The sequence below is a fragment of the Somniosus microcephalus genome, chromosome 9 (genome assembly GCF_052327205.1).
Source record: "Somniosus microcephalus isolate GS21.2 chromosome 9, FLI_Smic_1.0, whole genome shotgun sequence".
NCBI lineage: Eukaryota > Metazoa > Chordata > Chondrichthyes > Squaliformes > Somniosidae > Somniosus > Somniosus microcephalus.
The window spans coordinates 251,976,026-251,997,102 of NC_140995.1; the positions used below are offsets into that span (position 1 = coordinate 251,976,026).

Here is a 21,077-nt window from a genome sequence, read left to right on the forward strand (position 1 = left end):
ATGCAGGTGCAGCAAGCAGTTAGGAAGGCAAATGGTATGTTGGCCTTCATTGCAAGAGGATTTGAGTACAGGAGCAAGGATCTCTTACTACAGTTATACAGGGCCCTGGTGAGACCACACCTGGAGCACTGTGTGCAGTTTTGGTCTACTTACCTAAGATCTCTGCAAGATCACTTCAGCTAGTCCCACTCCCCCGCCCTTTCCCCGTAGCTCTGCAATTTTTTTTCCTTCAGGTACTTATCGAACTCCCTTTTGAAAGCCGTGATTGAATCTGCCTCCACCGCCCTTTCAGGCAGTGCATTCCAGATCCTAACCACTCGCTGAGTAAAAAAGTTTTTCCTCATGTCGCCTTTGGTTCTTCTGCCAATCACCTTAAATCTGTGCCATCTGGCTGTCGACCCTTCCACCAATGGGAACAGTTTCTCTCTATCTACTCTGTCCAGACCCCTCATGATTTTGAACACCTCCATCAAATCTCCTATCAACCTTCTCTGTTCTAAGGAGAACAACCCCAGCTTCTCCAGTCTATCCACGTAACTGAAGTCCCTCATCCCTGGAATCATTCTCGTAAATCTTTTCTGCACCATCTCTAATGGCTTCACATCTTTCCAGAATTGGACACAATATTCCAGTTGAGACCGAACCAGTGTTTTATAAAGGTTCTTCATAATTTCCACACATTTGTACTCTATACCTCTGTTCATGAAGCCCAGGATCCCGTAAGCTTTTTTAACCGCTTTCTCAACTTGCCCTGCCACCTTCAATGATTTGTGCACACATACCCCAGGTCTCTCTGTTCATGCACCCCCTTTAGGATTGTACCCTTTAGTTTATATTTCCTCTCCTCGTTCTTTCTCCCAAAATGTATCACTTCTCACTTTTCTGCGTTAAATTTCATCTGCCACGTGTCCGCCCATTCCACCAGCCTGTCTATGTCCTCTTGAAGTCTATCACTATCCTCCTCACTGTTCACTATACTTCCAAGTTTTGGGTCATCTGCAAATTTTGAAATTGTGCCCTGTACTCCCAAGTCCAAGTCATTAATATATATCAAGAAAAGCAGTGGTCCTAGAACCGACTCCTGGGTAACCCCACTGTATACCTTCCTCCAGTCCGATAAACAACCGTTCACCACTACTCTCTGTTTCCTGTCACTTAGCCAATTCCGTATCCATGCTGCCACTGTCCCTTTTATTCCATGGGCTTCAACTTTGCTAGCGAGCCTATTATGTGGCACTTTGTCGACGCCTTTTGGAAATCCATGTACACCACGTCAACCGCATTGCCCTCATCAACCCTCTCTGTTACCTCATCAAAAAACTCAATCAAGTTGGTTAAACACAATTTGCCTTTAAGAAATCCGTGCTGGCTTTCTTTAATTAATCCACACTTGTCCAAGTGACTGTTAATTTTGTCCCTGATTATTGTTTCTAAAAGCTTCCCCACTACTGAGGTTAAATTGACTGGCCTGGGTTTATCTTTACACCCTTTTTTGAACAAGAGTGTAACATTCGCAATTCCCCAGTCCTCTGGCACCACCCCCATTTCTAAGGAGGATTGGAAGATTATGGCCAGTACCGCTGCGATTTCTTACACTTCCCTCAGCGTCCTCGGATGCATCCCATCTGGTCCTGGTGACTTATCTACTTTAAGTACAGCCAGTCCCATTAGTTTCTCAAGTACTTTTTCGCTACTGATATTAATTACTTTAAATTCCAAACTCTCTCTAGCCCCTTGGTTCCCCATTATTTTTGGTATACTTTTTGTGTCTTCTACTGTGAAGACAGGTACAAAATATTTGTTTAAAGTCTTTGCCATGAAGATGGTGGTTAGATTCTGCCTGCCATGAACCTATTGATTCATCCTACCGGCTTTGTAAGGGTGTTGGTGGGGGGGGAGGGGTGTAATTATGTGGTTAGTTTCAGTTAAGCTTCAGTCAGGTCCTGGAATCAGTAATGTCGGAGAGCACGCGTGACGCTGATCATGTGCTCTCGTATAACTTTCATGCATAGAATCATAGAAAGTTACAGCACGGAAGGAGGCCATTTCGGCCCATCGTGTCCGCGCCGGCCAACAAAGAGCTATCCAGCCTAATCCCACTTCCCAGCTCCTGGTCCGTAGCCCTGCAGGTTAGAGCATCCCAGGTGCACATCCAAGTACTTTTTAAATGTGGTTAGGGTTCCTGCCTCTACCACCCCTTCGGGCAGTGAGTTCCAGACCCCCACAACCCTCTGGGTGAAGATATTTCCCCTCAAATCCCCTCTAAACCTTCCCCCAATTACTTTAAATCTGTGCCCCCTGGTTTTTGACCCCTCTGCTGAGGGAAACAGGTCCTTTCTATCCACTTTATCTATGCCCCTCATAATTTTATACACCTCAATAAGGTCACCTAGAGAGTGGTGAACCTGTGGAATTCTCTACCACAGAAGGCAGTAGAGGCCAATTCATTAAATATATTCAAGAAGGAGTTGGATATATTTCTTAAGGCGGAAGGGATCAAGGGATATGGGGAGAAAGCAGGGACAGGGTACTGAATTTGGATGATCAGCCATGATCTCATTAAATGGCGGAGCGGGCTCGAGGGGCCGAATGGCCTACTCCTGCTCCTATCTTCTATGTTTCTCCCCTCAGCCTCCTCTGTTCCAAGGAAAACAGACCCAGCCTATCCAGTCTTTCCTCATAGCTAAGATTCTCTACTCCCGGCAACATCCTTGTAAATCTCCTCTGTACCCTCTCTAGTGCAACCACATCTTTCCTGTAATGTGGTGACCAGAACTGCACGCAGTACTCTAGCTGAGGCCTAACTAGTATTTTATACAGTTGAAGCATAACCCCCCCTGCTCTTGTATTCTATGCCATGGCTATTAAAGGCAAGCATTCCGTATGCCTTCTTAACCACCTTATCTACCTGGCCTGCTACCTTCAGGGATCTGTGGACATGCACTCCAAGGTCCCTTTGTTCCTCTACACTACTCAGTGTCCTACCATTTAATGTGTATTCCCTTTCCTTGTTAGCCCTCCCCAAATGCATTACCTCACACTTCTCCGGATTGAATTCCATTTGCCACTGTTCTGCCCACCTGACCAATTTATTGATATCTTCCTGCCCTCTACAGCTTCCTTCTTCAATATCAACCACACAGCTGATTTTAGTATCATCTGCAAACTTCTTAATCATACCCCCTATATTCAAGTCTAGATCATTGAGATATACCACAAAAAGCAAGGGACCCAGTACTGAGCCCTGCGGAACCCCACTGGAAACAGCCTTCCAGTCACAAAAACACCCATCAACCATTACCCTCTGCTTCCTGTCTCCGAGCCAGTTTTGAATCCAACTTGACACTTTGCCCTGGATCCCATGGGCTTTTAACTTCGTGACCAGTCTGCCATGTGGAACCTTATCAAAAGCCTCCTAAAGTCCATATACACTACATCAAATGCACTACCCTCATCAACCCTCCTTGTTACCTCCTCAAAAATTCAATCAAGTTTGTCAGACACGACCTTCCCTTAACAAATCCGTGCTGACTATCCTTGATTAATCCGTGTCTTTCTCAATGAAGATTTATCCTGTCCTTCAGAATTCTTTCCAATAATTTTCCCACCACCGAGGTTAGGCTGACTGGCCTGTAATTACTCGGATTATCCTTTCTCCCTTTTTAAACAAGGGTACCACATTAGCAGTCCTCCAGTCCTCTGGCACCACACCTGAAGCCAGAGAGGATTGAAAAATGATGGTCAGGGCCTCTGCTATTTCCTCTTTTGCTTTGCTTAACAGCCTGGGATACATTTCATCCGGGCCTGGGGATTTATCCACTTTTAAAGCTGCTAAACCCCTTAATACTTCCTCCCTCGCTATGTTTATTTCATCTAATATTTCACACTCCTCCCTCCCCCCGATAGCAATGTCTGCTTCGCCCCTCTCCTTTGTGAAAACAGACTCAAAGTATTCATTAAGAACCCTACCGACGTCTCCTGCCTCCACACACACATTACCCTCATGATCTTTAATAGGCCCTACCCTTTCTTTAGTTATCCTCTTACTCTTAATATATTTATAAAACATCTTTGGGTTTTCCTTGATTTTACTTGCCAAGAATTTTTCATGCTCTCTCTTTGCTTTCCTAATATCCTTTTTAATTGCACCCCTGCACTTTCTGTACTCCTCTAAAGATTCTGGAGTATTTAGCCCTCGGTATCTGTCATACGCCTCCATTTTTTTCTTTATCCTACCCGGTATGTCCCTAGACATCCAGGGGCTCTAGATTTGTTAGTCCCACCTTTTTTCCTTAAGGGCACATATTTGGTCTGAACCCTCCGGATCACGTCCTTGAATGCCTCCCACTGCTCTGACACTGATTTACCTTCAAGTAGCTGTTTCCAGTCCACTTTGGCTAAATCCCCTCTGAGCTTAACAAAATTTGCTTTTCCCCAATTTAGAATTTTTATTCCTGGCCTATCCTTGTCCTTTTCTATAACTACCTTAAATCTAACAGAATTATGGCCACTAGCACCAAAATGCTCCCCCACTGATACGCCTTCTACCTGCCCAGCTTCACTCCCTAAAACTAAGTCCAGAACTGCCCCCTCTCTTGTTGGGCTTGCTGCATACTGGCTAAAAAAGTTCTCCTGGATATATTTTAGGAATTCCGCACCCTCTATACCCTTCGCACTAATTTTATCCCAGTTAATATTGGGGTAGTTGAAATCCCCTGCTATTACTGCCCTATAGTTCTTGCACTTCTCAGAAATTTGTCTACATATTTGTTCTTCTATCTCACTCTCACTGTTTAGGGGTCTGTAGTACACTCCCAGCAGTGTGATCGCCCCTTTTTTGTTTTTCAATTCGACCCAAATGGCCTCGTTTGATGATCACTCCAGCATATCATCCCTCCTCACAGCTGTAATAGTTTCTTTAATCAATACCGCGACCCCCCCTCCCTTTTTACCTCCTTCTCTATCCCGTCAGAAAATCCTGTGACCAGGAATGTTGAGCTGCCATACCTGCCCCTCTTTCAGCCACTCTCTGTAATAGCTATAATATCATAGTCCCAAGTATCTACCTGTGCCCTCAGCTCATCTGCCTTGTTCGCTATACTCCTTGCATTGAAGTATATACCATTTAGTACAGGCAAACCTCCTTGTTGACTACTATCTAGCCCTTGATTCCTCTGTCCTTCCAATTTACTTTCTACATTTTTGTTTTCCAATTCCAGTTTTTCTTCCCTCCCTATTGACTCTATTTTTAGGTTCCCATCCCCCTACCAAGCTAGTTTAAACCCTCCCCAACAGCACTAGCAAACCCTCCCGCGAGGATATTGGTCCCATTCCCGTTAAGGTACAACCCGTCTGGCTTGTAGATGTTCCAATTCCTCAGGAATCTAAAGCCCTCCCTCCTACACCATCTCTCCTGCCACTCATTCATCTGCTCTATCTTCCTATTTCTGTACTCACTAGCACGTGACACTGGTAATAATCCGGAGATTACTACCTTTGAGGTCCTGCTTTTTAACTTCTTTCGTAGCTCCCTGAACTCTGCCTGCAGGACCTCATCCCTCTTCCTGCCTATGTCGTTGATACTGATATGGACCATGACCTCTGGCTGTTCACCCTCCCGCCTCAGAATGCCCTGCAGCCGCTCAGTGACATCCTTGACCCTGGAACCAGGGAGGCAACATACCAACCTGGAGTCATGTCTGCGGCCGCAGAAACGCCTGTCTGCTCCCCTAACTATTGAATCCCCTATCACTATTGCTCTCCCTCTCCTCTTCCCCCCCCCCACCCCCCACCCCCCAACCCCCCTGCCTGTGCAGCTGAGCCTTCCATGGTGCTGTGGACTTGGCTCTGGCTGCACTCCCCAGAGGAACCATCGCCCTCACCGGTACTCAGCACCGAATACTGGTTGGTGAGCACGATGGGCACAGGGGACTCCTGCACTACCTGCCTGGTCCTCCTCTTCTGTCTGACGGTCACCCATTCCCGCTCTGCCTGCACACTCTTAAGCTGCAGAGTGGAGGAATTAGCTGCGCAAATAGAGGTAAATGAATATGATTTGATTGGGATTACGGAAACACGGCTCCAGGGTGGCCAAGGCTGGGAACTCAACATCCAGGGGTATTCAATATTCAGGAAAGATAGGCAAAAAGGAAAGGGAGGTGGGGTAGCATTGCCGGTTAAAGAAGGGATTAACACAATTGTAAGGAAGGATATTAGCTCTGATGATGTGGAATCTGTATGGGTAGAACTGAGAAATACCATGGGGCAGAAAACGTTAGTGGGAGTGGTATATAGACCCCCAAACAGTAATGCAGAGGTTGGGGATGGCATTAAAAGGGAAATTAGAGAAGCGTGCAATAAGGGCACAGCAGTCATCATGGGTGACTTTAATCTACATATAGATTGGGCTAACCAAATTAGTAACAATATTGTGGAGGAGGAATTCCTGGAGTGTTTACGGGATGGTTTCCTGGACCAATATGTCGAGGAACCAACCAGAGATCAGGCCATCTTAGACTGGGTATTATGTAACGAGAAAGGATTAATTAGCAATCTTGTTGTACGAGGCCCCTTGGGTCGAAGCGATCATAATATGATCAAATTCTTCATTAAGATGGAGAATGAAGTAGTCGACTCAGAGACTAGGGTCCTAAATTTAAATAAAGGAAACTACGATGGTCTGAGGCGTGAGTTGGGTAGGATTGATTGGGGAATGTCACTCAAAGGGTTGACGGTGGCTAGGCAATGGCAAACATTCAAAGACCGCATGGATGAACTACAGAATTTGTTCATCCCAGTTTGGCATAAAAATAAAACAAAAAAGGTGACTCAACTGTGGCTAACACGGGAAATTAGGGATAGCATAAGATCCAAGGAGAGGACATATAAATTGGCCAGAAAAAGCAGTAAACCTGAGAATTGGGAGCAGTTTAGGATTCAACAAAGGAGGACAAAGGGATTAATTAAGAAAGGGAAAATAGAATATGAGAGTAAGCTAGCAGGGAACATAAAAACTGACTGTAAAAGCTTTTATAGATATGTGAAGAGAAAAAGATTGATGAAGTCAAGCGTAGGTCCCTTGCAGTCAGAATCAGGGGAATTTATAATGGGGCACAAAGAAATGGCGGACCAATTAAATACATATTTTGGTTCTGCCTTCACAAAGGAGGACACAAATAACCTCCCAGAGATGCCGGGGAACATAGGGTCTGATGAAAGGGAGGAACTGAAAGAAATCAGTATTTGTAGGGAAATGGTGTTAGGGAAATTGATGGGATTGAAGGCCGATAAATCCCCAGGGCCTGATAATCTACATCCTAGAGTACTTAAGGAAGTGGCCCTAGAAATAGTTGATGCTTTGCTGATCATCTTCCAGCATTCGATGGAATCTGGAACAGTACCCATGGATTGGAGGGTAGCTAATGTTACCTCACTATTCAAAAAAGGTGGTAGAGAGAAAACGGGGAATTACAGACCGGTAAGCCTGACATCGGTAGTGGGGAAAATGCTGGAGTCCATTATAAAAGATGTAATAGCAGAGCACTTGGAAAACAGTGACAGGATCGGACAAAGTCAACATGGATTTACAAAAGGTAAATCGTGCTTGACTAATCTACTGGAATTTTTTGAGGATGTAACTGGTAAAATAGATAAGGGAGAACCAGTGGATGTGGTGTATTTGGACTTTCAGAAGGCTTTCGATAAGGTCCCGCATAAGAGATTAGCATGTAAAGTTAAGGCACATGGGATAGAGTCATAGAGTAATACAGCACGGATAGAGGCCCTTCGGCCCATCGTGTCCGCGCCGGCCATCAAGCCCTGTCTAATCTAATCCCATATTCCAGCATTTGGTCCGTAGCCTTGTATGCTATGGCATTTCAAGTGCTCATCCAAATGCTTCTTAAATGTTGTGAGGGTTTCTGCCTCCACAACCCTTTCAGGCAGTGAGTTCCAGACTCCAACCACCCTCTGGGTGAAAAAGTTCTTTCTCAAATCCCCTCTAAACCTCCCGCCCTTTACCTTGAATCTATGCCCCCTAGTTATTGACCCCTCTACTAAGGGAAAAAGCTCCTCAGCATCCATCCTATCTATGCCCCTCATAATTTTGTACACCTCAATCATGTCCCCCCTCAGCCTCCTCTGCTCCAAGGAAAACAAACCCAATCTGCCCAGTCTCTCTTCATAGCTGAAGCGCTCCAGCCCTGGTAACATCCTGGTGAACCTCCTCTGCACCCTCTCTAACGCGATCACATCCTTCCTGTAGTGTGGCGACCAGAACTGCACACAGTATTCCAGCTGTGGCCTAACCAGTGTTTTATACAGCCCCATCATAACCTCCTTGCTCTTGCCTTCATTAGCCGAGGCATTGAATATAAGTATCCGATATGCCTTTTTTACCACCTTATCCACCTGTTCCGCCGCCTTCAGGGATCTGTGTACTTGCACACCCAGATCCCTCTGACCCTCCGTCTTGCCTAGGGTCTTTCCATTCATTGTGTATTCCCTTGCCTTGTTAGTCCCCCCAAAGTGCATCACCTCGCACTTTTCCGGGTTAAATTCCATTTGCCACTGTTCCGCCCATCTGACCAACCCATCTATATCGTCCTGCAGACTGAGGCTACCCTCCTCGCTATTTACCACCCCACCAATTTTTGTATCATCCGCGAACTTACTGATCATACCTTTTACATTCATATCCAAGTCATTAATGTGGACCACAAACAGCAAGGGACCCAGCACCGATCCCTGTGGTACCCCACTGGCCACAGGCTTCCAGTCACAAAAACAACCTTCGACCATCACCCTCTGCCTTCTGCCACTAAGCCAGTTTTGTATCCAATGTGCCAAGGCACCCTGGATTCCATGGGCTCTTACCTTCTTGACCAGTCTCCTGTGCGGGACTTTATCGAAGGCCTTACTGAAATCCATGTATACCACATCCACTGCGTTACCCTCATCCACACACCTAGTCACCCCCTCAAATTGGGGGCAAGGTATTGACTTGGATAGAGAACTGGTTCGCAGACAGAAAGCAAAGAGTTGGAATAAACGGGTCTTTTTCCAAGTGGCAGGCAGTGACTAGTGGGGTACTGCAGGGGTCGGTCCTTGGGCCCCAGCTATTCACAATATATATTAATGATCTAGACAAGGGAACTAGATGTAATATCTCCAAATTTGCAGACGACACAAAGCTGGGTGGGCGTGTGTGCTGTGAGGAGGATGCCGAGAAACTCCAGGATGATTTGGACAGGTTGGGTGATTGGGCAAAAGCATGGCAGATGCAATATAACGTGGATAAATGCGAGGTTATCCACTTTGGTGGCAAAAACAGGAAGGCAGATTATTATCTGAATGGCAATAGATTGGGAGAAGGGGAAGTGCAACGAGACCTGGGTGTCCTTGTGCACCAGTCGCTGAAGGTAAGCATGCAGGTGCAGCAGGCAGTTAAGAAGGCAAATGGCATGTTGGCCTTCGTAGCGAGAGGGTTTGAGTGCAGGAACAAGGATGTCTTGCTGCAGTTGTACAGGGCCTTGGTGAGACCACATCTTGAATATTGTGTGCAGTTTTGGTCGCCTTATCTGAGGAAGGATGTTCTTGCCATGGAAGGAGTTCAGCGAAGATTCACCAGGCTGATACCTCGGATGGCAGGAATGACGTATGAGGAGAGATTGGGTCGATTGGGCTTGTACTCGCTGGAGTTTAGAAGAATGAGAGGGGATCTCATTGAAACTTATAAAATTCTGACAGGTCTGGACAAACTAGATGCAGGTAGAATGTTCCTGATGGTCGGAGAGTCCAGAACCAGGGGTCACAGTCTAAGGATAAGGGGTAGGCCATTTAGGACAGAAATGAGGAGGAATTTCTTCACCCAGAGAGTGGTGAACCTGTGGAATTCTCTACCACAGAAGGCAGTAGAGGCCAATACTTTAAATATATTCAAGAAGGAGTTGGATATATTTCTTAAGGCTAAAGGGATCAAGGGGTATGGGGAGAAAGCAGGGACCGGGTACTGAATTTGGATGAGGGGCAGAATGGCCTACTCCTGTTCCTATCTTCTATGTTTCTATGTATCACCTCCCGAAACGTGCAATCCGCGTAGCTCTCAGCCTCGCGGATGCACCACACTGACTCCAGCCGCTGCTCAAACGTAACCCGGTGGTCGAGCTGCTGTAGCTGGCGACACTTCCCCCACATGTGGTCGTCCAGACCACGGGAGGTGTCCAGGACATCCCACATGGCACAGGATGTGCATACCACGGGTGTGAGCTGCCCTGCCATACCTCGAATTAACAGACTATTTAATAACCAAGATGGAATAAAATTAAAAACTTTAAGAAAGCCAAGTAAAAACACTGACCAGCTATTCACCAATCAGCTCCCTCTTCTTGAATGTTTAGTTTTTAATCCCGGCGCTTAATTTAAACCAATGTCCAAGAAAAAGAGAGAAATACTGACCAACCAATCACTTCCCTGCTTTCCTGTGACGTCACTCCTTGTTTTTGTTGTCAGGTCCACTGTCTCCACTCTCGGGCCTCACTCTCCCGCGCTCTTTATATCCTCAGGCTCCGCTCTCACTCCCTCTCTGGTCCGCTGTCTCCACTCTCGGGCCTCGCTCTCCCGCGCTCTTTATATCCTCAGGCTCCGCCCTCGCTCCCTCTCGGGTCCGCTGTCTCCACTCTGGGGCCTCGCTCTCCCGCGCTCTTTATATCCTCAGGCTCCGCTCTCGCTCCCTCTCGGGTCCGCTGTCCACTCTCGGGCCTCGCTCTCCCGCGCTCTTTATATCCTCAGGCTCCCTCTCGGGTCCGCTGCCTCCGGCCTCGCTCTCCCGCGCTCTTTATATCCTCAGGCTCCGCTCTCGCTCCCTCTCGGGGCCGCTGCCTCCGCTCTCGGGCCTCGCTCTGCCGCGCTCTTTATATCCTCAGGCTCCGCTCTCGCTCCCTCTCGGGTCCGCTGCCTCCGCTCTCGGGCCTCGCTCTCCCGCGCTCTTTATATCCTCAGGCTCCGCTCTTGCTCCCTCGCGGGTCCGCTGTCTCCGCTCTCGGGCCTCGCTCTGCCGCGCTCCTGATATCCTCAGGCTCCGCTCTCGCTCCCACTCGGGTCCGCTGCCTCCACTCTCGGGCCTCGCTCTCCCACGCTCTTTATATCCTCAGGCTCTGCTCTCGCTCCCTCTCGGGTCCGCTGCCTCCGCTCTCGGGCCTCGCTCTCCCGCGCTCTTTATATCCTCAGGCTCCGCTCTTGCTCCCTCGCGGGTCCGCTGTCTCCGCTCTCGGGCCTCGCTCTGCCGCGCTCTTTATATCCTCAGGCTCCGCTCTCGCTCCCACTCGGGTCCGCTGTCTCCGCTCTCGGGCCTCGCTCTCCTGCGCTCTTTATATCCTCAGGCTCCGCTCTCACTCCCTCTCGGGTCCGCTGCCTCCGCTCTCGGGCCTCGCTCTCCCGCGCTCTTTATACCCTCAGGCTCCGCTCTCGCTCTCTCTCAGGTCCGCTGCCTCCACCCTCGGGCCTTGCTCTCCCGCGCTCTTTATATCCTGAGGCTCCGCTCTCGCTCCCTCTCGGGTCCGCTGCCTCCGCTCTCGGGCCTCGCTCTCCCGCGTCTTTATAACCTGAGGCTCCGCTCTCGCTCCCTTTCGGGTCCGCTGCCTCCGCTCTCGGGCCTCGCTCTCCCGCACTCTTTATATCCTCAGGCTCCGCTCTCGCTCCCTCTCGGGTCCGCTGTCTCCGCTCTCGGGCCTCGCTCTCCCGCGCTCTTTATATCCTCAGACTCCGCTCTCGCTCTCTCTCGGGTCCGCTGCCTCCGCTCTCGGGCCTCGCTCTCCCGCTCTCTTTATATCCTCAAGCTCCGCTCTCGCTCCCTCTCGGGTCCGCTGCCTCCGCTCTCGGGCCTCGCTCTCCCGCGCTCTTTATATCCTCAGGCTCCGCTCTCGCTCCCTCTCGGGTCCGCTGCCTCCGGTCTCGCTCTCCCGTGCTCTTTATATCCTCAGGCTCCGCTCTCGCTCCCTCTCGGGGCCGCTGCCTCCGCTCTCGGGCCTCGCTCTCCCGCGCTCTTTATATCCTCAGGCTCCGCTCTCGCTCACTCTCGGATCCGCTGCCTCCGCTCTCGGGCCTCACTCTCCCGCGCTCTTTATATCCTCAGGCTCCGCTCTCGCTCCCTCGCGGGTCCGCTGTCTCCGCTCTCGGGCCTCGCTCGGCCACGCTCTTTATATCCTCAGGCTCCGCTCTCGCTCCCTCTCGGGTCCGCTGTCTCCGCTCTCGGGCCTCGCTCTCCCGCGCTCTTTACATCCTCAGGCTCCGCTCTCGTTCCCTCTCGGGTCCGCTGCCTCCGCTCTCGGGCCTCGCTCTCCCGCGCTCTTTATATCCTCAGGCTCCGCTCTCGCTCCCTCTCGGGTCCGCTGCCTCCGCTCTGGGGCCTCGCTCTCCCGCGCTCTTTATATCCTCAGGCTCCGCTCTCGCTCTCTCTCAGGTCCGCTGCCTCCACCCTCGGGCCTTGCTCTCCCGCGCTCTTTATATCCTGAGGCTCCACTCTCGCTCCCTCTCGGGTCCGCTGCCTCCGCTCTCGGGCCTCGCTCTCCCGCACTCTTTATAACCTGAGGCTCCGCTCTCGCTCCCTTTCGGGTCCGCTGCCTGCGCTCTGGGGCCTCGCTCTCCCGCGCTCTTTATATCCTCAGGTTCCACTCACGCTCCCTCTCGGGTCCGCTGTCTCCACTCTCAGGCCTCGCTCTCCCGCGCTCTTTATATCCTCAGGCTCTGCTCTCGCTCCCTCTCGGGTCCGCTGTCTCCACTCTCAGGCCTCGCTCTCCCACGCTCTTTATATCCTCAGGCTCCGCTCTCGCTCCCTCTCGGGTCCGCTGTCTCCACTCTCGGGCCTCACTCTCCCGCGCTCTTTATATCCTCAGGCTCCGCTCTCGCTCCCTCTCGGGTCCGCTGTCTCCGCTCTCGGGCCTCGCTCTCCCACACTCTTTATATCCTCAGGCTCCGCTCTCGCTCCCTCTCGGGTCCACTGTCTCCGCTCTCGGGCCTCGCTCTCCCGCGCTCTTTATATCCTCAGGCTCCACTCTCGCTCCCTCTCGGGTCCGCTGCCTCCGCTGTCGGGCCTCGCTCTCCCGCACTCTTTATATCCTCAGGCTCTGCTCTCGCTCCCTCTCGGGTCCGCTGTCTCCGCTCTCGGGCCTCGCTCTCCCGCGCTCTTTATATCCTCAGGCTCTGCTCTCGCTCTCTCTCGGGTCCGCTGCCTCCGCTCTCGGGCCTCGCTCTCCCGCGCTCTTTATATCCTCAAGCTCCGCTCTCGCTCCCTCTCGGGTCTGCTGCCTCCGCTCTCGGGCCTCGCTCTCCCACGCTCTTTACATCCTCACGCTCCGCTCTCGCTCCCTCTCGGGTCCGCTGCCTCCGCTCTCAGGCCTCGCTCTCCTGCGCTCTTTATATCCTCAGGCTCCGCTCTCGCTCCCTCTCGGGTCCGCTGTCTCCGCTCTCGGGCCTCGCTCTCCCGCGCTCTTTATATCCTCAGGTTCCACTCTCGCTCCCTCTCGGGTCCGCTGTCTCCACTCTCGGGCCTCGCTCTCCCGCGCTCTTTATATCCTCAGGCTCCGCGCTCACTCCCTCTTGGGTCCGCTGTCTCCACTCTCGGCCCTCGCTCTCCCGCGCTCTTTATATCCTCAGGCTCCGCTCTCGCTCCCTCTCCGGTCCGCTGCCTCCGCTCTAGGGCCTCGCTCTCCCGCGTTCTTTATATCCTCAGGCTCCACTCTCGCTCCCTCTCGGGTCCGCTGCCTCCGGTCTCGGGCCTCGCTCTCCCGTGCTCTTTATATCCTCATGCTCCGCTCTCGCTCTCTCTCGGGTCCGCTGCCTCCGCTCTCGGGCCTCGCTCTCCCGCACTCTTTATATCCTCATGCTCCGCTCTCGCTCTCTCTCGGGTCCGCTGCCTCCGCTCTCGGGCCTCGCTCTCCCGCACTCTTTATATCCTCAGGCTCCGCTCTCGCTCCCTCTCGGGTCCGCTGCCTCCGCTCTCGGGCCTCGCTCTCCCGCTCTCTTTATATCCTCAAGCTCCGCTCTCGCTCCCTCTCGGGTCTGCTGCCTCTGCTCTCAGGCCCCGCTCTCCCGCGCTCTTTATATCCTCAGGCTCCGCTCTCGCTCCCTCTCGGGTCCGCTGTCTCCGCTCTCGGGCCTCGCTCTCCCGCGCTCTTTATATCCTCAGGTTCCATGCACGCTCCCTCTTGGGTCCGCTGTCTCCACTCTCGGGCCTTGCTCTCCCGCGCTCTTTATATCCTCAGGCTCCGCGCTCGCTCCCTCTTGGGTCCGCTGTCTCCACTCTCGGGCCTTGCTCTCCCGCGCTCTTTATATCCTCAGGCTCCGCGCTCGCTCCCTCTTGGGTCCGCTGTCTCCACTCTCGGGCCTTGCTCTCCCGCGCTCTTTATATCCTCAGGCTCCACTCTCGCTCCCTCTCGTGTCCGCTGCCTCCGCTCTCGGGCCTCGCTCTCCCGCGTTCTTTATATCCTCAGGCTCCACTCTCGCTCCCTCTCGGGTCCGCTGCCTCCGCTCTCGGGCCTCACTCTCCCGCGCTCTTTATATCCTCAGGCTCCGCTCTCGCTCCCTCTCGGGTCCGCTGTCTCCGCTCTCGGGCCTCGCTCTCCCGCGTTCTTTATATCCTCAGGCTCCACTCTCGCTCCCTCTCGGGTCGGCTGCCTCCGGTCTCGGGCCTCGCTCTCCCGTGCTCTTTATATCCTCAGGCTCCGCTCTCGCTCCCTCTCGGGTCCGCTGCCTCCGCTCTCGGGCCTCGCTCTCCCACACTCTTTATATCCTCAGGCTCCACTCTCGCTCCTCTTGGGTCCGCTGTTTCCGCTTTCGGGCCTCGCTCTCGGGCCTCGCTCTTTATATCCTCAGGCTCCGCTCTCCCTCCCTCTCAGGTCCACTGCCTCCATGTGTGCTTAACATGTGGTTTTCTATGGTGTTCGGCTGCAGTGTGGTGGCTGCACAGTTTTTGAAGGTTTTCGACTGACCAATAGGTCTATTAATGGGAGGATTTCTTTGCCATTTACTCATTCAGGGGTAGAACAGCCAGGATGAGCGTTACAATTCTAACCGTGGCTTCCTGTTGCAGGTATTCCACTGTGTGCACTTTGAGTGTCCAGCACAAAGCAACATCCGACAAGAACCCAGTGAAGATTTGTCAGGGGGAAGCGATGAGTCAGAGAATAGGCCTGGACACGGACCCTCAGCTGGGGTGCAAACTCATTCTGCTGCAAACTCGAGAGCCAGGCCACAGTTCAGCCGCTGAGTTTGGTGGAGTTTGGTCCGTATCATTCTCGGTCATCACCTTAAACAGAATCTGATCGACTCCATTCAAGGTGAATTCCAGGTCCCAGAAAATCCTTTTTTAGCCCATATTGCACGACATGGTAACCTCAGTCAATCCCGCTTACACAATGAAATGGTGCAGACCATTGCACATTGTTCCCATCCTGATCCATACATAACCAGTGCACTTATATCGCAAATCCCATGTAGTGGGAGGAAATGGGATCCAATCAGGGACTGTTTGCATCAAAGATGTAACTTGTCTTAACGCAGAAGCTGAAAACAATGATTTCATCTCGACCCAGCGCCCATCGGGACTGCGGCTTTGCTATTTGCAGTGTGGCTCGTGGAAGGAGAAGGGTTCCACATACTGTATGTTTGGAGAGTGAAGCCAGCCCTGTGTTACAGACAACGACCAATGATTGCTGCAGAGAAGAGATTAAAGGCTGCGATTGGAACTGCTCTACAGCCATTTATACAAACTTTCTAAAAGTGCTGCCCGTCTCTTTTGAAAGTTTAACATTTCCTTGTTTTACCCATTTACTAAACGCTCTGTCACACAAGGCTCCAGCTTTATACTATTCGTAATAAATACTTAGTCACATGGATTTCTGATCCAGAGTGGAGCTGGTCGAGCGAGTCAGAGCCTCGCAGGACAGGAGCTGCCTTTCTTTAAGTTTCTTCAATGTAATATTGTTTAACTCTGGACAGATTTTAATTTAAGTGATTGGTTAATGTATCATCTTTCAGAGAAAATGTGAGACGTGTTGAATTATTGCACGAAAAGTCAATGTTAGCGTCCAGGATAGCTTGGCACATGTGCTGGGCTACAAACTATTATTTATGTTTTCTAACAAACTACAAGATCTTTCCATTCAAATTTTGTTTGGTGAGTTATTCTAAAATGCAAGAACGTTAATTCCTTTAACATCTACTGAGTGCATGGATTTATCACCTGTCCCTGACACGATGGTGTGACAGGAGGGCACGGATTTATCACCTGTCCCTGACTCGATGGTGCGACAGGAGGGCACGGATTTATCACCTGTCCCTGACTCGATGGTGCGACAGGAGGACACGGATTTATCACCTGTCCCAGACTCGATGGTGTGACATGAGGGCACGGATTTATCACCTGTCCCTGACTCGATGGTGCGACAGGAGGACACGGATTTATCACCTGTCCCAGACTCGATGGTGAGACAGGAGGGCACGGATTTATCACCTGTCCCTGACTCGATGGTGCGACAGGAGGACACGGATTTATCACCTGTCCCTGACTCCATGGTGAGACAGGAGGGCACAGATTTATCACCTGTCCCTGACTCGATGGTGTGACAGGAGGGCACAGATTTATGACCTACCCCTGACTCGATGGTGTGACAGGACACGGATTTATCACCTGTCCCTGACTCGATGGTGAGACAGGAGGGCACGGATTTATCACCTGTCCCTGACTCGACGGTGAGACAGGAGGGCACGGATTTATCACCTGTCCCTGACTCGACGGTGAGACAGGAGGGCACGGATTTATCACCTGTCTCTGACTCGATGGTGAGACAGGAGGGCACGGATTTATCACCTGTCCCTGACTCGACGGTGAGACAGGAGGGCACGGATTTATCACCTGTCTCTGACTCGATGGTGAGACAGGAGGGCACGGATTTATCACCTGTCCCTGACTCGATGGTGTGACAGGAGGGCACGGATTTATCACCTGTCCCTGACTCGATGGTGTGACAGGAGGGCACGGATTTATCACCTGTCCCTGACTCGATGGTGTGACAGGAGGGCACGGATTTATCACCTGTCTCTGACTCGATGGTGAGACAGGAGGGCACGGATTTATCTCCTCTTCCTGACTCGATGGTGAGACAGGAGGGCACGGATTTATCACCTGTCCCTGACTCGATGGTGTGACAGGAGGGCACGGATTTATCACCTGTCTCTGACTCGATGGTGTGACAGGAGGGCACGGATTTATCACCTGTCCCTGACTCGATGGTGAGACAGGAGGGCACGGATTTATCACCTGTCCCTGACTCGATGGTGTGACAGGAGGGCACGGATTTATCTCCTGTCCCTGACTCGATGGTGAGACAGGAGGGCACGGATTTATCACCTCTCCCTGACTCGATGGTGTGACAGGAGGGCACGGATTTATCGCCTGTCCCAGACTCGATGGTGTGACAGGAGGGCACAGATTTATCACCTGTCCCTGACTCGAGGGTGAGACAGGAGGGCACGGATTAATCACCTGTCCCTGACTCGATGGTGAGACAGGAGGGCACGGATTTATCACCTGTCCCTTACTCGATGAGACAGGAGGGCACGGATTTATCACATGTCCCTGACTCGATGGTGAGACAGGAGGGCTCGAATTTATCACCTGTCCCTGACTCGATGGTGAGACAGGAGGGCACGGATTTATCAATTGTCCCTGACTCGATGGTGAGACAGGAGGGCACGGATTTATCACCTGACCCTGACTCGATGATGTGACAGGAGGGCACGGATTTATCACCTGTCCTTGACTCGATGGTGTGACAGGAGGGCACGGATTTATCACCTGTCCTTGACTCGATGGTGTGACAGGACGGCACGGATTTATCACCTGTCCCTGACTCGATCGTGAGACAGGAGGGCACGGATTTATCTCCTGTCCCTGACTCGATGGTGAGACAGGAGGGCACGGATTTATCACCTGTCGCTGAATCGATGGAGAGACAGGAGGGCACGAATTTATCACCTGTCCCTGACAAGATGGTGAGACAGGAGGGTATGTATTTATCACCAGTCCCTGACTCGATGAGACAAGACGGCACGGATTTATCACCTGTCCCTGACTCGGTGAGAGAGGAGGGCACGGATATGTCACCTGTCCCTGACTCAATGAGACAGGAGGGCACGGATTTATCACCTGTCCCTGACTCGATGGTGAGACAGGAGGGCACGGATTTAGCACCTGTCCCTGACTCGATGGTGCGACAGGAGGGCACGGATTTATCACCTGTCCCTGACTCGATGGTGTGACAGGAGGGCACGGATTTATCACCTGTCCCTGACTCGATCGTGAGACAGGAGGGCACGGATTTATCACTTGTCCCTGACTCGATGGTGTGAGAGGAGGGCACGGATTTATCACCTGTCCCTGACTCGATGGTGTGACAGGAGGGCACGGATTTATCACCTGTCCCTGACACGATGAGGCAGGAGGGGTCCGATTTATCACCGGTCCCTGACTCGATGGTGAGACAGGAGGGCAGAAATTTATCACACGTCCCTGACTCGATGGTGTGACAGGAGTGCACGGATTTATCACCTGTCCCTGACTCGATGCGACAGGAGGGCACGGATTTACCACCTGTCCCTGACTCCATGGTGAGACAGGAGGGCACGGATTTATCACCTGTTCCTGACTCGATGGTGAGACAGGAGGTCACGGATTTATCACCTGTCCCTGACTCGATGGTGAGACAGGAGGGTACGGATTTACCAACTGTCCCTGACTCGATGAGACAGGAGGGCCCGGATTTATCACCTGTCCCTGACTCGATGAGACAGGAGGGCACGGATTTATCACCTGTCCCTTACTCGATGAGACAGGAGAGCACGGATTTATCACCTGTCCCTGACTCGATGGTGAGACAGGAGGGCATGGATTTATCACCTGTCCCTGACTCGATGGTGTGGCAGGAGGGCAAGGATTTATCACCTGTTCCTGACTCAATGGGGTGACAGGGGGGCACGGATTTATCACCAGTCCCTGACTCCAGGGCGAGACAGGAGGGCATGGATTTATCACCTGTCCCTGACTCGCTGGTGTGACAGGAGGGCACGGGCTTATCACTTGTCCCTGACTCGATGGTGTGACAGGAGGGCACGGATTTATCACCTGTCGCTGACTCGATTGTGTGACAGGAGGGCACGGATTTATCACCTGTCCCTGACTCGATGGTGTGACAGGAGGGCACGGATTTATCACCTGTCCCTCACTCGATGGTGAGACAGGAGGACACGGATTTATCACCTGTCCCTGACTCGATGGTGTGACAGGAGGGCACTGATTTATCACCTGTCCCTGACTCGATGGTGTGACAGGAGGGCACGGATTTATCACCTGTCCCTGACTCGATGGTGTGACAGGAGGGCACGGATTTATCACCTGTCCCTCACTCGATGGTGAGACAGGAGGACACGGATTTATCACCTGTCCCTGACTCGATGGTGTGACAGGAGGGCACGGATTTATCACCTGTCCCTGACTCGATGGTGTGACAGGAGGGCACAGATTTATCACCTGTCCCTTCCTAGATGGTGTCACAGGAGGGCACTGATTTATCACCTGTCCCTGACTAGATGCTGTGACAGGAGGGCACGGATTTATCACCTGTCACTGACTCGATGGTGAGACAGGAGGGCACGGATTTATCACCTGTCCCTGACTCGATGGTGAGACAGGAGGGCGCGGATTTATCACCTGTCCCTGACTCGATGGTGTGACAGGAGGGCACGGATTTATCACCTGTCCCTGACTCGATGGTGTGACAGGAGGGCACGGATTTATCTCCTGTCCCTGAGTCGATGGTGAGGCAGGAGGGCACGGATGTATCTCCTGTCCCTGAATCGATGGTAAGACAGGAGGGCACAGATTTATCACCTGTCCCTGACTTGATGGTGAGACTGGAGGGCACGGATTTATCACCTGTCCCTGACTCGATGGTGAGACAGGAGGACACAATTTTATCACCTGTCCCTGACTCGATGGTGCGACAGGAGGGCATGGATTTATCACCTGTCCCTGACTCGATGGTGAGACAGGAGGGCACGGATTTATCACCTGCCCCTGACTCGATGGTGAGACTGGAGGGCACGGATTTATCACCTGTGCCAAACTCCATGGTGAGACAGGAGGGCACGGATTTGTCACCTGTCCCTGACTCCATGGTGATACAGGAGGGCACGGATTTATCACCTGTCCCTGACTCGATGGTGAGACAGGAGGACACGGATTTATCACCTGTCCCTGACTCGATGGTGTGACAGGAGGTCACGGATTTATCACCTGTCCCTGAATCGATGGTGAGACAGGAGGGCACGGATTTATCACATGCCCCTGACTCGATGGTGAGACAGGAGGGCAAGGATTTATCACCTGTCCCTGACTCAGTGGTGTGACAGAAGGGCACGGATTTATAACCTGTCCCTGACTCAATGGTGAGACAGGAGGGATCGTATTTGTCACCTGTCCCTGACTCGATGGTGAGACAGGAGGACACGGATTTATCTCCTCTTCCTGACTCGATGGTGTAACAGGAGGGCACGAATTTATCACCTGTCCCTGACTCGATGGTGCGACAGGAGGGCACGGATTTATCACCTGTCTCTGACTCAATGGTGTGACAGGAGGGCACGGATTTATCACCTGTCCCTGACGCGATGGTGCGACAGGAGGGCACGGATTTATCACCTGTCTCTGACTCAATGGTGTGACAGGAGGGCACGGATTTATCACCTGTCCCTGACTCGATGAGACAGGAGGGCACGGATTTATCATCTGTCCCTGACTCGATGGTGAGACAGGAGGGCACGGATTTATCTCCTGTCCCTGACTCAATGGTGTGACATGAGGGCACGGATTTATCACCTGTCCCTGACTCGATGGTGAGACAAGCGGGCACGGATTTATCACCTGTCCCTGACTCGATGGTGAGACAGGAGGGCACGGATTTATCACCTGTCCCTGACTCGATGGTGTGACAGGAGGGCACGGATTTATCACCTGTCCCTGACTC

General features: G+C 51.9%; 1 protein-coding gene across 3 annotated transcripts in view; it reads left to right on the plus strand.

Moving 5' to 3' along the window:
- The window catches only part of btbd9 (BTB (POZ) domain containing 9), a 250,367-nt gene extending 234,205 nt beyond the window's left edge, over positions 1–16,162 (plus strand). For all 3 annotated transcript variants that reach the window (XM_085998155.1, XM_085998157.1, XM_085998156.1), the window contains one exon: positions 15,086–16,162. In XM_085998155.1, coding sequence (XP_085854281.1) covers positions 15,086–15,262 — 177 coding nt within the window. In that variant the 3' untranslated portion in view covers positions 15,263–16,162. The remainder of the gene's footprint in view (positions 1–15,085) is intronic.
- Positions 16,163–21,077: the final 4,915 nt, after the last annotated feature.